At 44.6% G+C, this 17,083-nt stretch overlaps 2 protein-coding genes across 8 annotated transcripts; both read left to right on the forward strand.

The window, feature by feature from the left end:
* Positions 1 to 208: 208 nt before the first annotated feature.
* On the forward strand, positions 209 to 5,942 carry LOC122420628 (zinc finger protein 350-like). 2 transcript variants are annotated; one of them, XM_043435965.1, is made up of 4 exons: positions 209 to 339; positions 737 to 863; positions 1,128 to 1,220; positions 4,339 to 5,942. In XM_043435965.1, the coding sequence occupies exons 1-4, from the start codon at positions 325 to 327 to the stop codon at positions 5,679 to 5,681; spliced, it is 1,578 nt and encodes a 525-aa protein (XP_043291900.1). In that variant the 5' UTR covers positions 209 to 324; the 3' UTR covers positions 5,682 to 5,942. The 2 variants fall into 2 exon arrangements, with proteins under 2 accessions (XP_043291900.1, XP_043291901.1); XM_043435966.1 differs by having other exon boundaries at positions 4,342 to 5,942.
* Positions 5,943 to 7,964: 2,022 nt separating this feature from the next.
* Positions 7,965 to 16,985, forward strand: LOC122420618 (zinc finger protein 350). Of its 6 annotated transcripts, none has more exons than XM_043435931.1 (6): positions 7,965 to 8,212; positions 12,337 to 12,534; positions 12,925 to 13,051; positions 13,316 to 13,408; positions 13,524 to 13,685; positions 15,462 to 16,985. In XM_043435931.1, exons 2-6 carry the CDS (start codon positions 12,463 to 12,465, stop codon positions 16,751 to 16,753), a joined length of 1,746 nt encoding a protein of 581 aa, XP_043291866.1. In that variant the 5' UTR covers positions 7,965 to 8,212; positions 12,337 to 12,462; the 3' UTR covers positions 16,754 to 16,985. The 6 variants fall into 6 exon arrangements, with proteins under 6 accessions (XP_043291866.1, XP_043291868.1, XP_043291871.1 ...); XM_043435932.1 differs by lacking the exon at positions 7,965 to 8,212 and adding an exon at positions 8,245 to 8,384; XM_043435933.1 differs by lacking the exon at positions 13,524 to 13,685 and having other exon boundaries at positions 15,459 to 16,985.
* Positions 16,986 to 17,083: the final 98 nt, after the last annotated feature.

Here is a 17,083-nt window from a genome sequence, read left to right on the forward strand (position 1 = left end):
GAGGTATAAAAGTTTCTGGGGCTACCAATAAAGGGACACTCGGCAATGCTGTGGGCATTGGGTTAAGATGAGCACCCAGGAGCAGCAATAACATCCAAGCCCAGAGGAAATGTACCCTTAGCTTGAATTTTCTCCTCCACCCAAGGTCCTGAGTCCCCAGCAGCAAAAGAATCAGTCGAAGGAGGACGAACAGGATTTGGTAGCAGCATTTTCTTGGGATATGCTTGCTTGAAGACAAATTTCAGAACAGAAATTGGGAACAGATCCAGGAGACACATCAACAGAGCCTCCCGGTTGCCAGGCGTTTTCAGAGAACAGAAGAAAATGATTCAGGCCCAGGTGACTTCTGGTTTGTTTCATTCTTTCCGTTGTTCCCCAGTGGGCTTGTAGAAACCTGTAAAAAAAATCACTTTCATTAGTCTATAAAGTATAAATTTGTATATCTTTTCCTGTTTTATATACACACACACATGTATGTGAGAATGTAGAGTTTCTCGCTTAATAAAGAACATTTAGTTCTACATACTATGGAAAGTTCCAATTGGATAAATGAATGGATGGCTGACTATACAATTAGAGAATGTTGCATTAGGCATTGCTTCTTTAATGATACATTAAAATAAAAGCCTTACTGGGTATCTCAGTGCAGCCTGTAAAGTGGAAATGAGCAGAACACCTTTAACTTTTCTTCCACATCATCAAGATGACATCGTCATTAGACACCTTCTTATTACAGGAAACCCTCACATTTGACGACGTGGCCGTGGCCTTCACGTGGGAAGAGTGGCGGCTCCTGGCCCCTGCTCAGAAGGCCCTGTACCGGGACGTGATGCTGGAGAACCACAGCAACCTGGTGTCCGTGGGTGAGGACGGCTGCCTGGGTCACTGACCAGCTTCCCAGTCAGTGGCCTTTCCTTTCTCAGCTTCTGAAAGCTCTGGAGTGTCTGTGATGCTCGGTGTCCTCTCTGGCCCATGAGAAGTGGGTGTATTCTCCCTTCTCCTGTGAGAAAAGCCTTGACTCTGTAGGTTGTGAGATTGTTTTGGCCTCACATGTAGCATTCTGCTGTCTTCCCAGACCCCAAGGCGAACTCACTGGGCCTAAATAATCTGTCATTTCCCATGAACAGGTTTTCAAGCAAGCACACCAGAGGTACTCTCCAAATTGGATCAAGGAGAACCATGGACGATGGATGATGAAGTCCACTGTCGAACCTGTTCAGGTGAGTAAGAGACCAGCAGGGGTACAGGCCGTGGAGATGATAGTCAGAGAAGAGCCACAGCTGCGAGGGGGTTAAAGAATGGGTGAACAGTGCCTCTCTGCATTTCTCTCCCAGTATCAGAGAACTTTTCTTTGTAGGAGTTTCAGTTCAGTTCAGTCGCTCAGTCATGTCTGACTTTGCGACCCCAGGGACTGCAGCACGCCAGGCCTCCCTGTCCATCACCAACTCCCGGAGTTTACTCCAACTCCTGTCCATCAAGTCGGTGATGCCATCCAACCATCTTATCCTCTGTTGTCCCCTTCTCCTCCCGCCTTCAATCTTTCCCAGCGTCAGAGTCTTTTTAAATGAGTCAGTTCTTTGCATCAGGTGGCCAAAGTATTGTACGAGTTTAGAGAAGAATATATCCCTTTTTAGGAAATATTCTGTGTCTTCTAGTATCTGTTTATTTTACTGCCATCTTGATTTTTGTTTGCCTAGTGTTCTTTTCCCTATCATTTTCATATCTTTTCCTTCTCCATCCTCTTCCACCTCATTTTCTATGAAATTCCCCCTTCCAGGACCTCTCGCCACAGAGAAGACTTTTTTTAAAAAATTTTTTATTTTTTTCATTGCTGCATGCTGGCTTTTCTCTAGTTGTGGCGAAGGGGGGCTACTCCCTAGTTTGGGTGCACAGGCTTCTCATTGCAGTGGTTTCTCTTGTTTTGGAGCATGGGCTCTGGAGCTCAAGAGCTTCAGTTGTTGCAGTTCCCAGGTGCTAGAGGACAGGCTCAACAGCTGTGGCACACGGGCTTGTGCTCCCCAGCGTGTCGGATTTTCCTGGATCAGGGATCCAACTTGTGTCTCCTGCATTGGCAGGCGGTTTCTTTACCACTGAGCTACCGATGAAGCCCTCCACAGAGAAAACTTTGAATCCCTGTCTGCCGCCGTCTACTGCCCCTTCCTGCTCTACTGCTCATATTGATTTCCTTTCTCACAACCATCCCATTGGATGCCGGCCCCAAAGTAAACTGGTCTTCACTGGGGCTTCTCTCCACTCTGAGGTTTTACTAATGTTGCTTTCGCTCTTACTCAATGATCTCTTGACTTTCCAAGTTTTCTTCTTTCTAATAAGCTAACAAATTCCTTTGGCTCACTGGAGAAAACTCCCAAGTTGATACCTCCCCAGTGTGATCCAGCACAGACTTGGTTCTGTACGATTTCCTCATCTCAATGGCAGCTCTCCTTAGTTCCCAGTAGCTACCTGGTTGTGGATCATCTTCCCTCCTAGGAAACCCTACAAGTTAGCTTCTCCCTTACTCCTGTGCAGCCTCCACCCTGGCTATTCAGACATTACCTCCACTGTCCCCACCTGCAGAGCTCTCTTCTGTAAAGGGCTCAGCTGTTCAGGATGAATTTTTAACTAGAAAATTATTTTAACATCCTGCATTCTTAGTTCCAGCCTCAACTCGATCATAATTCTTGCCTACTTCCAGTTAATTCCTTTGTGTATTTAGTAGTTTTGAAACTTCTTCTCATTTTTGTAGACCTTATCATCACATTCACTTCCTGAAAGCTTTCACTTCTTTTCCCTGGTATCCTGATAACATTAAGTACCAGGTAACCACATTCCCTTTCAGGACAAAAAAATTCTTCTTTCGTCATGACAGATCATCTTATTCACACAGAGATTTACATCTTCCTAAACCTCCCAGTCTGCTCTGTACATGGAATAGCTTCCTTGATTCCTTCCTCTATGAATTTTTTTGATAATGAAGTGTAAAGTGAAATGTTAGAGCAGTCTGAGCCACTCAGATGGGAAAGAATTCACCTGCAAGGCAGTATATCCAGGTTCAATCCCTGGGTTGGAAAGACCCCTGGAGATGGAAATGGCAACCCACTCCAAACCACTGGGAAATTCCATGGACAGAGGAGCTTGCTGGGCTTCTGTTGCAAAGAGTTGGATATGACTGAGCAACTAAGCCACAAACACAGCAGTTGAAAAAAACATACCAAGAGCTTTTGTTCTAAGAGAATGAGACATGAATTTATCAAAATTTATAATAAATAATATGTCTAGGTGGTGTAAAGTGCTGTGATGAAATTAAGTTGCGTAATGGACCGGTGTGAGCCAGCGCTCCTCTTTTAGGAAAGGAGCAGCTCTCCAAGGTGCAGATTATAACTTAGATGTGCTTGCAGTTCTCTGCTGTGTCATTTTCTTTCTTTTTTCCCCTTCTTTTAAAAAATTTTTTTGCCGCAAGACATGTGGAATCTTACTCAGATGGTAGAGAATTCACCTGCGATGTGCGAGACCTGGGTTCAATCCCTGGGTTGGGAAGATCCCTTGGAGAGGGGAATGGCAAGCCACACCAGAATTCTGGCCTAGAGAATTCCCTGGTCAGAGGAACCTGGCAGGCTCCAGTCCATGGGGTCGCAAAAGAGTCAAACACGGCTGAGCGACTAACACACCGGGGATTGAACCCAAGCCCTCTGTACTGGAAGCGAAGAGTCTTAATGGCTAAACTGGCAGGAGAGTCCCTGTGTCATTCTCTTCATTCTTCTCATACCAACAACAACACTGGATCCATGGGGAGGCCTGTCTTCCTCCAAATTGAGCCAGATTTCCTCCACCCCTCTCCCTGTCCATCGCTCCTTTCCACCAGTTTTCCCAGCATGTAGCTGTTCTCCTCATGTTCTGCCTCTGCCCCGTGAAGTGGTTTTACCCCTCTACAGCGTAGGCTCTCTGCACCTGTGGATTGTGTTTGTGACTCCCCAGCACTAGCACCGTTCCTGGTCCACCACCGTCAGCAGTCAGGATCTGTGGACTGGATGAGTCCATATCACAAAATGGATAAGGTGCCCTGCAACCTCTGGGCTCCTTCTCACAGAACACTGCTTGTATTTTACATTCTCTGCATGTCTGCAAGGCTAGTGTTTAGAAGGTATTCAAATCTGTATTTATTCATTGTGAATTATCCGACCCTGTTTTACACTACTTTTTCCTTTTGACTGGTTTGTGGCACTGTTCCAATGTGCAGGGAACATTAAACATAGAATTTTATTTACACTTATAAAAACATCCCCAGAAAGATTCCTCACATCAGGGTATTTTTAGGAAATTCATTTTTCTTCTTTTTATTAGAAGTCTGGAAATTTGATGACCACCTGCTGGAGTACTTACAAGATGAGAGCATGGAGAAGAGACTAGAACAATGGCATGAACAGAACCCACTAGAAAATGCTGTTCATCAGCGCATAACTCATTTTCTGCGCAGGCAGCATCATGATGTGTTTGACTTGCATGGAAAATGTATGAAATCAAATTTAACTTTACTTTCTCAAAACCTCAGCTATGAAATAAACAGCTCCAATGAGCTTACTGGAGATGAGAAATCCTGTCGCCATGCTGACAGTGAACAGTTGCATCCTGAAGTTAAATTCCCCCAAAGCCAAAAACCCATCAGCTCCAAATCCCCATTCAACGAGCATCAGAAAACTAAAAAAACAGAAAAGCCTCATGTATGTGGTGAATGTGGGAAAGCTTTCATCAAAAAGTCTTGGCTCACTGATCATCAGATAATTCACACAGGAGAGAAGCCCCATCGATGTAATCTTTGTGACAAAGCATTCTCTAGAAAATTCATGCTCACTGAACACCAGAGAACGCACACAGGAGAGAAACCTTACCAATGCGCTGATTGTGGCAAAGCCTTCCTCAAGAAATCACGGCTCAACATACATCAGAAAACCCACACTGGAGAGAAACGGTATATCTGCAGTGACTGTGGAAAGGGCTTCATCCAAAAGGGAAATCTCATTGTACATCAGCGAATTCACACAGGTGAGAAACCTTACACATGCAATGAATGTGGAAAAGGCTTCATCCAGAAGACCTGCCTCATCGCCCATCAGAGATTTCACACGGGAAAGACTCCTTTTGTGTGTAGTGAATGTGGAAAATCCTGTTCCCAGAAGTCAGGTCTCATTAAACATCAAAGAATTCACACAGGAGAGAAACCCTTTGAATGCAGTGACTGTGGGAAAGCCTTCACTACAAAGCAAAAGCTCATTGTCCATCAAAGGACTCACACAGGAGAGAGACCTTATACCTGCAATGAGTGTGGGAAAGCTTTTGCCTACATGTCTTGCCTTGGTAAACATAGGAAAATACACACAAGAGAGAAACATGGAGATGCAATGAAGGGGGAGAAACCTGCCTCAGAGACAAGTGATGCCATGCAGCAGAAGAACCTCGTTAACTTGGTGGCTGTGCAGGTGCCTTCCATGGCCCTTCAGCCGTCAGTCAACATCAGTGAACTCCTAGCAAATAGGAACATCATCATAACGGGACCACCTGTGGGCAGGTGTGCACCCGCAGGAGATGATAGAGGGTCTGCAGAGGACAGAACCCTTAAGAACGCAGTGAGCATGGTTGTGCCTTCGGTGGTCAATTATGTTTTATTTTGTGTCACAGAAAACCCCTAGGAGAAAAACTCGAGACATACTATGTGTAAAAATTAGAAATCGTTGAGCAAAAATATCTAGGTCAGATGGTGGCTGAAAAGTTTATACTGAGAGCAACTGTATAAATGCTGAGACCAGGAACCCATGATATGCTCATCCAGTTAAATATATGCATTGATACTGAGGCATAATCTGATGTTAACCCAAACACAAACACATCAATTGCTCTGTTGTGTCCGTTGAATGAATGAAGGAAGGAAGCCTGAGTCCAACTAAGTGGAAGAAATAAGTAGGTGAAGTTTTTAAGCATACAATTTGTATGTGGAAGGTTCCCATGAACAAACAGGGCTAATACTGGTTTGGTGGGCTATGGGATGTGTATATATATATCAATTCTGTTTCTCCAGGGCAAGGTGAAGGACTGACTGAAAACTGGGATGTCTACCTTAAACTCTAAGAAATTTTATATTATGCAGAGGGATTTAGATCGAGCCAGTTTGCCTCAGTCTTAGATTGAGTCATTTTGTTCATTTACTGGGTATTTGTTGAATACTTCCCTTTTTACTGGATCCTGTCTTAGGAGCTGAGGATACAGTGGTGATTAAGCCCTTGAAAAAACCCATGGTCTCCCAGAGAGAGCTTTGAGGTAACTGTATTATTTTAAGTAGTACATCAGCTAATCTGTTAATAGTAAGAGGATGTAAATACATACACTAAATGAAATAGATATTTTCTTAGTCCCTTCTGGTTACTATGAGAGAAGACCATCACCTGCGTAGCTTATAGAAACAGAAATTCATTTCTCACTGTTCTGGAAGCTACAAAGTCCCAGATTAAGGTGCCTGCAGATTTAGTATCTCACATCCAAGTACTAAGCAAGCCTGACCCTCTGAGCTTTTCAGCTCAGATGAGATCAGCACATTCAGGGTATTACAGCCATAGACAGACTTGGTATCTAATGAGGACTCCTGGCTCATAGAAGACGGTCATCCCACTGTATCCTCATGTTGGGGAAAGGGCAAAGCGGGGGTGGGTTCTCTTCTATAAAGGCACTATTCCCAGTCATGAGGGCTCCACCCTTTGGACCCAGTCACCTCTTAAATGCCCCACTTCTTAATACCATTCTATTTTGTTTTTAATATTTTAATTTTATTGGAATATGGCTGATTTACAATGCTGTGTTAGTTTCAAGTGTACAGCAAAGGATTCAATTATATATATGTATGATTCCCTGATGGCTCAGCCAGTAAAAAATCTACTGCTTTGCAGGAGGCCCAGGTCCAATCCCTGAGTTGGGAATTTCCCTTGGAGGAGAGCAGCAACCCACTCTAGTATTCTTGCCTGGCGTATCCCATGGACAGAGGAGCCTGGTGGGCTACATTATAGTCCACAGGGTGGCACAGACTCAGACACAACTGAAGCGAGATAGCACACACGCATGGATGCTTTGGTAACAATGAGGGAGGTTCCCCATCCCAAGCTTTTCTGGATATAATTTGAGCTAAGACTTAAGTACTCATGGGAGTCCTGCATCATAATATAGGTAACTAGAGAATATTCCAGGACTGTTTCTAGTGATTGTATATGACAGTCTTCCTGCCTTAGATTCTCTGAGAAACTTAATGCAAATATCCTAGCCATGTCCCCCAGCTCTGAAACCAGAACCTCTGGGGCTACAATTGAGGACCCTGCATTTTTAACAACGGCCTGATGCACACTTAGTTTTGACGTTCTTGGCCCTAAATTTTGAGTTACTGTCCCCATCACCACCTTCACATTATGGTGGGATGGATTCAAGTTGAGCTTTTCCCATCGATTCCACACTATTAATGGCCTCACTTCTGGCGGCCTTTTCCCCAGCCCCAAACCCCAGTCACAACTTGGGTAGTCCCTGCTGCTCTTTTCCCTGTTAATGGCTAGCCCCATACTGTACAGCTCCTGGAAATCGCTTTCTGTTCTAAAAAAAAAAAAAAAAAACAACAGCTTCCTGCAAACTATTTTCCCTCCGGAAGCTTTCCGTGGTGTCCGTTTACCAGATGTATTGTTTTCCCTTTCTGGGAGTGCATCTCCGCTGCCAATAGGACGACTGAACTCCTTTCTGTTTGGAATTCTTTTTTTTTTTTAAATACCAAGTGGATAATATATACCGTTGCCTTTTACTTACCTGCCTAGCAGGCTTGAAAGCACCTTAGTCTACATCAGTTTTGTCTCGCGAAGCCTGAGACTGAAAATGTCCCCATTTTCTACAAGAATCAAAGTGCCAGGAAATGAGAGAATTTCAGTGGCTTCTCACCAGGCCAGGATGGCCAGCTTCTGGGGCAAAGACGCATCCCTGGGTATTTTGTACGTCAGGTGTGCCAACATGGCTGCTCCCAAGGGGCCGCGGTGAGCTGGGCGCAGACATATTGCTTCTCTAGGACGTACCGGAAGTCGGGTCCTCAGCTCCTGCACATCCCAGATCCACCTCGGCTTCCGTAGACAGTTCTGGAGGTCAAAGCAGTTCACGGAAGCACGACGTTGTTTAGGCGGTTGGTCAGACTGAGGAAAATCAAGTTAGTACGAAGTTTTTGACCCTGGAATTTGTTGTTGTTGTCGTCACAGCGGTGGTATTGTTTCGCCCAGGATGATACGTGGATTTGGTGCCGTCTGGATCCCTGAGATTATTGCCAGAGGGCGGAAGGGGAGGGTAGAAATGCCGAGGTGGTTTTGTGTAAGGGGAACCAGGTGGGTACCGGACTTGGGGAGAACCGGCGTGCTGCGATTCATGGGGTCGCAGAGTCGGACACGACTGAGCGACTGAACTGAACTGAACTGAGACGTGGAGTTTGTCTGTGGGTTGGATTAGGGGCGTGTCCTGTGAATCAGTGTAATTAGATTCTGTAGAGATCAATACTCTTCCAGTTGTCAGGCCTTTTCTGTAGGTCACTCGGCTTGCAGAGTGCACATGTGTTGCAGAAACCAATAATAGAGAAACCAAGCATCGCACTCTGAGAGTTGGAGAATTCGGGTTTATTAAGCAGGTGGGCCCAGAGGAGTTCACACTCCAAGCTCTGAGCCATAAACAAAGGGTTTATAGAGTTCTTATAGACAGACAGTGGGCAACACTAGCTGCTAATAGGGTGGTTTAAACTAAGGGGTTTCACGCGCGAGGGAACAGCGGTCAAGACGGGGAGGGGGATGCCTGACCTTTGCAGGGACAGGCATGATTAAGCAGGATTGCAGAGGCCGGGCAATTGCAAAGAGCAGGACAAGGGTGAGTGAGATAAGCTCCAGTTCCTAGTATTGTAAGTCCCCACTTTCTGAGAGTACGTGACCTGTGATCCAGACTTTGCAAGGAGCAAGCAGAGGCAGAACAAGCAGGAGGTTATGTAAAATTTTAACTTTTCCTCTTCAGTGGCATTGACAACGATAGCAGTGTCAGATTCAGGTTGGGGATTTAATTCGGGGCTCAGTGGTGGCAGGGACTGGATCGTCACATAAGGGTGTCTGGCCCAGGTTTTGCGTTAATGAGGAAGTGTGTAGTGTAGTCAGTATCTGGTACAGAGAGGTGTGTGATGGCTGAAGATTTGGATGCCAAGAATGGTTGCGTTGGTAGTTGCGTTGAGGTTCCAGTTTCTGCTGGTGCAACAGAAGACTGTACATCCCAGGGCAGTAGTTCCAAGCCATCTGTATTTTAGCTTTTTTTGTGTGTGTTTTTCTTTTTAAATTTGCTGAAGTGTAGTTGATTTACAATGGTATGTTAATTTCTACTGTACAGCAAGGTGATTCAGTTACATATATAAAAATATGTATATATACATTCTCCTTGATATTAATTTCCATTATGATTTATGACAGGATGTTGAATATAGTTCCCTGTGCTATACTGTAGGACCTTGTTTAGCTTTTAATCGAGGAGTTGACTACGGAACAAGAGACTGAGCCAGCAATGCCAATCTGTTTTGTATAGCCTGTGTTGCTTTTGCATAGCAGAGGCAGAATATAGTCGTGACAGACATTTTGGCCTGCAAATTTGAAAATGTCTGTTCTTTTTTGCAGAAAATATTTGTCAAACCTGCACTCACCTCCTAATATTGGTATATTGCAACAGCACCATTACTTACCTCCCTGACATACATGAACACTCTGTTATTTGCTAACAGAATCTTTTTATGTTTAATCATCTGGCAAGGCCACCCATATCCCAGTTTATTGGGAAGTCCTGGCTGGTCTTAATCAATCATGTATTTCAAGTTCCCATTGCTAATGATTGAGTTATTACTAAGAAATGAGCTTGAGCATTTCTAACCAGCTATGTGTGTAGATGTGCTTTGGGGTTTCTAGGGGAGCATTTTTTCTTTCAAATAAGTATCATTTCATGTTGATAATGATATTGCTGAAAAATATTGGCCCGATTTTCTAATGTTAACTTATTCTTTCATGTTTTTCTTCATGGTGTTATGATTATTCATTCCTCATCATTATAGTTTATTTAGTTTTGCCTATTTTCAACTGTATATATGTATACAGCACATCTTCCTTATCTGCTTATCTATTGAAGGACACTTGGGTTGTCTCTGTGTCTTGGCTATTGTAAGTTTGTTCTGCTGTGAACATTGGGATGCCTGTATCTTTTCAAATTAGAGTTTTCTTCACATCATGCGTTTTTTTTTTTTTTAATGTCAGGTTCAATATTTGTGAGAATCATTCATGTTTTTGCACATAGGTGTACTTTTTCCCCCCCTGTGTAACAGGGTCAGGCAAATATTTAATATCCACATAGTAAATATTTTGGAGTTTTCATGCCACCATTCTCTCATGTGTACTTCTTTTTCTTTTATAGTCCTTGAGAAATGTAAAAGGCATTTTTAGCTTCAAGCTGAGCAAAGACTGTACTTTTCCAATATTATTCTATTGTTTGAATATATGATTTTCTGACTATTTATGAAACGTGTGTTGTTTACATTTCGGTTTATTATGAATAATGTTACTATGGAAATTCATGACAGTGTCCTCTGGTTCAACCCAGAATTTTTGAGGAATGCCCCAGAGTTTTGGAGGGATGTTATTTCTTAGATGTATTCTTCAGAGTGAAGTTACTTCTGGCTTGAACATGTGGAGATGCAGGGAGAGTGACCCTCCTGTAGGGGGCACTCCTCGCCCTTCCACACATACCCTGTCCTGGGCATCTCTTCCATCTGCCTGTTCCTGAGTTACATCTTTTTATAAATAAATATAGAACCTAAAATGTTTCTCCAAGTTTTGTGAGGTGTTCTAGCATATTTTTGTCTGTTTTGTTTTTGGTCTCAGTTTTATTTCTGTTTGTTTTGTGTTTGGCCATGCCACACAGCATGTGGGATCTTAGTTCCCCGACCAGGGATCAAACCCGTGCCCCCTGCAGTAGAAGCATGGAGCCATAATCACTGGACCACCCGAGAATTCCCTGATCTAGCAAATTAATCTGCCCAAGGAGGGGGTCATTGGAACCTGGGATCGGTGGCCAGTTGCTCAGAAGCACAGGTGATAACCTGGACTTGTGTTTGCACATGAAGCAGAGGGTAGAGGCCAGTCTCATAGGACTGAATCTGTAACTCATGCAATTTGTATTATCTTCAGGTTCATAGCGGCAGAACTGAGCTGAAGTGTAGGACATTCAGCTGGTGTTATAGAATTGCTTCATGATGTGTTAGAAAAGAACTATGTATCAAATTGGTGGCAGAATCACACCTTGTTGTGTATGAGTTTCTGGTTATTACATTTCCCTCTTCTGATAGTGCCACAATCTATGTGCTTTAAGAGAATTGTTAGTGTGCATTATGACACTGAAGAGTACATACCACATATAATTTTTGTTTGTCAAATTCTTATGTTAATTTGTACTTTTGTGCTTTCTTCTGACAATATAGTAGTTTTCAGTTCAGTCAGTTCAGTTGCTCAGTCGTGTCTGCCTCTTTGCGACCCCACGAACCGCAGCACACCAGGCCTCCCTGTCCATCACCAACTCCCGGAGTCCACCCAAACCCATGTCCATCGAGTCGATGATGCCATCTAATCTTATCCTCTGTCATCCCCTTCTCCTCCTGCCCTCAGTCTTTCTCAGCATTAGGGTCTTTTCAAATGAGTCAGCTCTTCTCATCTGGTGGCCAAAGTATAGTAGTTTTAGAGCACTTCACTTTAATTATGTATGATTATTTTGTATTTTAATTTTTATGTATTTGAAACCTCCTAAGATATTAACATTATCACTTATAAGAAAGTGTTTCTGGTTTGACCAGTGCATTGGTTTTCAAAATAAGTGCGTGTACTCACAGGGCGTATAAGAACATTTCGAGGTCCCTGAGTGCCCATGATTTAAAGGAAACAGTGCCCAGCGCCTCTCCTCCCATGTGGTCTCTTTAGTATAACAGAGCCACTTGTGATTCTCACGCCCCTGAGGCCTGCTCCTGGGATGGATCTCGATTCCCTCATCTCCTTTGACAGTCACACCACTTCAAGTTCACAGAATAAAAGAATATATCACCAGCACAGTGAGAAGCTTAGACTCCTTGGCCAGAGGTATAAACTCTTCTGGGCCAGCAAATGAAGGGGCACTCAGCAGTGCTGTGGGTCTTGGGCTAAGATGAGCACCCAGGAGCAGCGATAGCATCCAAGCCCAGAGGAAATGTACCCTCAGCTTGGATTTTCTCCTCCTCCCAAGGTCCTGAGTCCCCGGAAGCAAAAGAATCAGTTGAAGGAGGAAGAAGTTACAGGATTTGGTAGCAGCATTTTCTTGGGATATGCTTGATTGAAGACAAGTTTCAGAACAGAAATTGAGAGCAGATCCATGAGACACATCAACAGAGCCTCCCGGTTGCCAGGTGTTTTCAGAGAACAGAAGAAAATGATTCAGGCCCAGGTGACTTTTTGATTTGTTTTATTCTTTCCTTTGTTCCTTAATGGATTTTTAGAGGCCTGTGAAAAATCACTTCCATTATTCCATATAGTATAAATTTGTATATCTTTTCCTGTCATATATATATATATATATGAGGTTGTAGTGTTTCTAGCTTAACAAGAAGATTTAGTTCTTCATACTATGGAAAGTTCCAGTTGGACAAATGAATGGATGGCTGACTATACAATCGGAGAATGTTGCATTAGGCATTGCTTCTTTAATGATACATTAAAATAAAAGCCTTACTGGGTATCTCAGTGCAGCCTGTAAAGTGGAAATGAGCAGAACACCTTTAACTTTTCTTCCACATTATCAAGATGACATCGTCATTAGACACCTCTCTTACTACAGGAAACCCTCACATTTGACGACGTGGCCGTGGCCTTCACGTGGGAAGAGTGGCAGCTCCTGGCCCCTGCTCAGAAGGCCCTGTACCGGGACGTGATGCTGGAGAACCACAGCAACCTGGTGTCCGTGGGTGAGGACGGCTGCCTGGGTCACTGACCAGCTTCCCAGTCAGTGGCCTTTCCTTTCTCAGCTTCTGAAAGCTCTGGAGTGTCTGTGATGCTCGGTGTCCTCTCTGGCCCATGAGAAGTGGGTGTATTCTCCCTTCTCCTGTGAGAAAAGCCTTGATTCTGTAGGTTGTGAAATTGTTTTGGCTTCACATGTAGCATTCTGCTGTCTTCCCAGACCCCAAGGCGAACTCACTGGGCCTAAATAGTCTGTCATTTCCCATGAACAGGTTTTCAAGCAAGCACACCAGAGGTACTCTCCAAATTGGATCAAGGAGAACCATGGATGATGGATGGTGAAGTCCACTGTCGAACCCGTTCAGGTGAGTAAGAGACCAGCAGGGGTACAGGCCGTGGAGATGACAGTCAGAGAAGAGCCACAGCTCCGAGGGGGTTGGAGGCTCTGTGCATCTCTCTCCTGATGTTATGTTCCCGCAGGCAAGATTTGGATGGAGTTAGCCATTCACTTCTCCAGGGTTCTCCCCGACCCAAGGATTGAACCTGCGTCACTTATGTCTTCTGAATTGGCAGGCAGATTCTTTACCGCTAAAGCCACCTGGGAAGCCCTAACTCTTGGCTACTTCCAGTTAATTCCTTTGTGTATGTACTGGTTTTGAACTTTCTTCTCATTTGTTGTAGACCTTAACATTGTATTCCTGAAGGCTTTCATTTCTTTCCTCTCATATCCTGATAACATTAAGTCCCAGGTAACCATGTTCCCTGTTATGACATAAAAATTCTCCTTTTTCTGATTGTCATGACAGACCATCTTATTCCCAGAGATTTCTGTCTTATTCCTAAACCTCCCAGTCTGTTTCATACGTGGGACTGCTTCCTTGATTCCTTCCTCTGAATTTTTTTGATAATCTATTGTAAAGTGGAATGTTACAGCAGCTGAGAAAACAAGTAGCCTGAGAGCTTTCGTTCTAAGAGGATGAGACATCAATTTAATCAAAATTTAAAATAAATAATATGACCATGGGGTGAAAAGGGCTGTGATGGAATTAAATTGCGTCATGGACCAGTGCGCGCTGGGGCTCCTCTTAGGAAAGGGAGCAGCTCTCTGGAATGTAAGATGTAACTTAGATGTGGTTCCAGTTCTCTGCTGTGTCGTTTTCTTTCTGTTTTTTTTTCCTTAAAAAACATTTTTTTTCTGCCATATGACATATGGGATCTTACTCCGATGGTAAGGAATCTGCTTGTGATGCTGGAGACCCAGGTTCGATCCCTGGGTAGGAATGATCCCCTGGAGAAGGAAATGGCTACCCACTCCTGTATTCTTGCCTGGAGAATTTTATGGACAGAGAAGCCTGGTGGGCTACAGTCCATGGGGTCGCAAAGAGTCATGGACATGACTGAGCGACTGACACACTGTGGATTGAACCAGAGCTCCCTGTACTGGAGGCGCAGTGTCTTAACTGCTAAACCAGCAGGGAAGTTGCTGTTTCATTTTCTTCATTCCCCCTCCCGGCAACCCCAATGCTGGATCCACGGGGAGGCCTGTTTTCCTCCAAGTTGAGCCTGGATTTCCTCCACCCCTCTCCCTCTTCATCACTCCTTCCCACCAGTTTTCACAGCTTATAGCTGCTTTCCTCGTGTTCTGTCTCTGCCCTGTGAAGTGGTTTGACCCCACTATAGCATAGGCTCTGTGCACCTGAGGAGTACGTTTGTGACTCCCCAACACTAGCACCATTCCTGGTCCACCGTGGTCATCAGTCAGGATCTGTGGACTGAATGAGTCCTTCCATCACAATGTAGATGAGGTGGCCCTGCAGCCTGCAGTCTCCTGCTCACAGGACATTGCTCATAGTTTACAGTATTTAGAAAGTAGCCAAATCTGTCTTTATTCATTATGACTCTTTTTTTCCCCCCAGTGTATGAAGAATATTAAACATGGAGTTTTATTTACACTCATACCATAGGCTTATCACTAAAAAGACACCTCACATCGAAGTATTTTAAAAAATACCTTTATTCTGGGACTCCCCTGGTGGTCCATGGATTAGGACTGTGCACTTCCACTGCAGAGGTACAGGTTTGATCTCTGATTGGAGAACTAAGATCCCACATCTGTATTAGTTGCTCAGTCCTGACCTACTCTTGGCAACCCCATGGACTGCAGCCTGCCAGGCTCCTCTGTCCATAGGATTCTCCTGTCAAGAATACTGGAGTTAGCTGCCATTCGCTTTTCCAGATCTTCCCAACCCAGGGATCACACTGGCGTCTCCTGCATTGCAGGCAGGTTCTTTACCGTCTGAGCCATCAGGGAAGCCCCGAGATCTCACATGCCACAAGGCAAAAAAAAACAAAAAACAAAACGTTTTATTTCCAGATCTAAAAGATGGAGGAATTCATTCTTCTTTTCTTTCCTAGAAGTCTGGAAAGTTGATGGCCACCTGCTGGAACACTTACAAAACAAGAGAGTGGAGAAGAGACTGGAACAATGGCTTGAACAGAACCCATTGGACAGTTCTGGTCATCAGAGCAGAACTCTGTTCAGGCACAATCATGATGTGTTTGACTTACATGGAAGAAGCGAGACATCAAATTCAAGTTTATTCTCTGAGAGCCCGAACTGTGAAATAAAGAGCCCCGCTGAGCTTCCTGCAGGTGGGAAATCCTGCCGCCATGCTGACAGGGAACCACTTCATCCTGAACTCCTCAGCACTAAGTCCCAACTCATGGAGCATCAGCACACTAAACAAAGGAAGAAGCCTCATGTGTGCAGTGAATGTGGGAAAGCATTTGTCAAGAAGTCTTGGCTTGCTGATCACCAGAATCTTCACACAGGAGAGAAGCCCCATCAATGTGACCTCTGTGGGAAAGCCTTCTTCAGAAAGTTCCAGCTCACTGAGCACCAGAGGATGCACATGGGGGACAAACCTTACGAGTGTGCCGAATGTGGCAAAGCCTTCCTCAAAAAATCAGGTCTCAATGTGCACCAGAAAACCCACACAGGAGAGAAACCATTTATTTGCAGCGAGTGTGGCAAGGGCTTCATCCAGAAGGGAAACCTCATGGTCCATCTGCGGATCCATACGGGCGAGAAACCTTACACGTGCACCGAGTGTGGGAAAGGCTTCAGCCAGAAGACGTGTCTCACGGCACACCAGCGGATTCACACTGGCACGAGTCCCTTTGTGTGTGGTGAGTGTGGGAAGACACTTTCCCAGAAAATGGGTCTCATCAAGCACCAGAGGACTCACACGGGAGAGAAGCCCTTTGAATGCAGCCACTGCGGGAAGGGCTTTATCGAGAAGCCACAGCTCGTGATACACCAGAGGATCCACACGGGGGAGAAACCCTACAGATGCAGCAAGTGCGGGAAATCATTCAGAGGGAAGTCAGTCCTCAATAAACACCTGAAAACTCACTTAGTCAAGGAAATCCCTCCCTCAGCGAAGTCCCCCCAGAGCAGTGTTGTCCTCCAGGAGAAAAATCTGAACACAGTGACAATGCACCTCTCTCCTCTGGCCCCTCAGTCACCAGTTGGCATCGGTGGGCTCCTGGCTAACAGGAGCATGGTCTTAATGGGACAGCCTGTGACCCGATGGCCACCCACTGGAGACAACAGAGGGCTGGTCCAGGAGAGGATCCTTATGAACTCAGGAAATGTGGTCATGCCTTCAGTGGTCAATTACGTTTTATTTTATGTCACTGGAAACTAGTGGGAAAAAACAAGACACATTGTCTGAGGAAAAGGGTTGAGCAAAAATTTCTAGCTCAGACGGTGGCTAAGAAGTATACACTGTAAGAAATCGTATGAATGTGGAGTGGAAGGGCATAATATCCTCATCCAGTTAGATATATGCATTGGTACAGAGGAATAATCTGATGTTAACCCAACCGATACACTTCAGTTGTTCTACTGTGTCGAATAAATGAAGGAAGGTAAGGTAAGGTGTGTGTGGTTAGTCGTGTCTGACTCTTCGTGACCCCATGGACTGTAGCCCCCCAGGTTCCTCTGTCCATGGGATTTCCCAGGCAAGAATACTGGA

Source organism: Cervus canadensis, chromosome 18 (genome assembly GCF_019320065.1).
Source record: "Cervus canadensis isolate Bull #8, Minnesota chromosome 18, ASM1932006v1, whole genome shotgun sequence".
Classification (NCBI taxonomy): Eukaryota; Metazoa; Chordata; class Mammalia; order Artiodactyla; family Cervidae; genus Cervus; species Cervus canadensis.

Bases quoted from the DNA above. Each gene is read 5' to 3' on its own strand.
- LOC122420618 (XM_043435931.1), top strand. From the start codon at position 12,463: ATGAGACACATCAACAGAGCCTCCCGGTTGCCAGGTGTTTTCAGAGAA. The intron at 13,409-13,523 runs GTGAGTAAGAGA...ATGTTCCCGCAG, and splicing joins CCACTGTCGAACCCGTTCAG to GCAAGATTTGGATGGAGTTA. The intron at 13,686-15,461 runs GTATGTACTGGT...CTTTCCTAGAAG, and splicing joins CTTCCAGTTAATTCCTTTGT to TCTGGAAAGTTGATGGCCAC.
- LOC122420628 (XM_043435965.1), top strand. The intron at 864-1,127 runs GTGAGGACGGCT...TCCCATGAACAG, and splicing joins CAGCAACCTGGTGTCCGTGG to GTTTTCAAGCAAGCACACCA. The intron at 1,221-4,338 runs GTGAGTAAGAGA...TCTTTTTATTAG, and splicing joins CCACTGTCGAACCTGTTCAG to AAGTCTGGAAATTTGATGAC.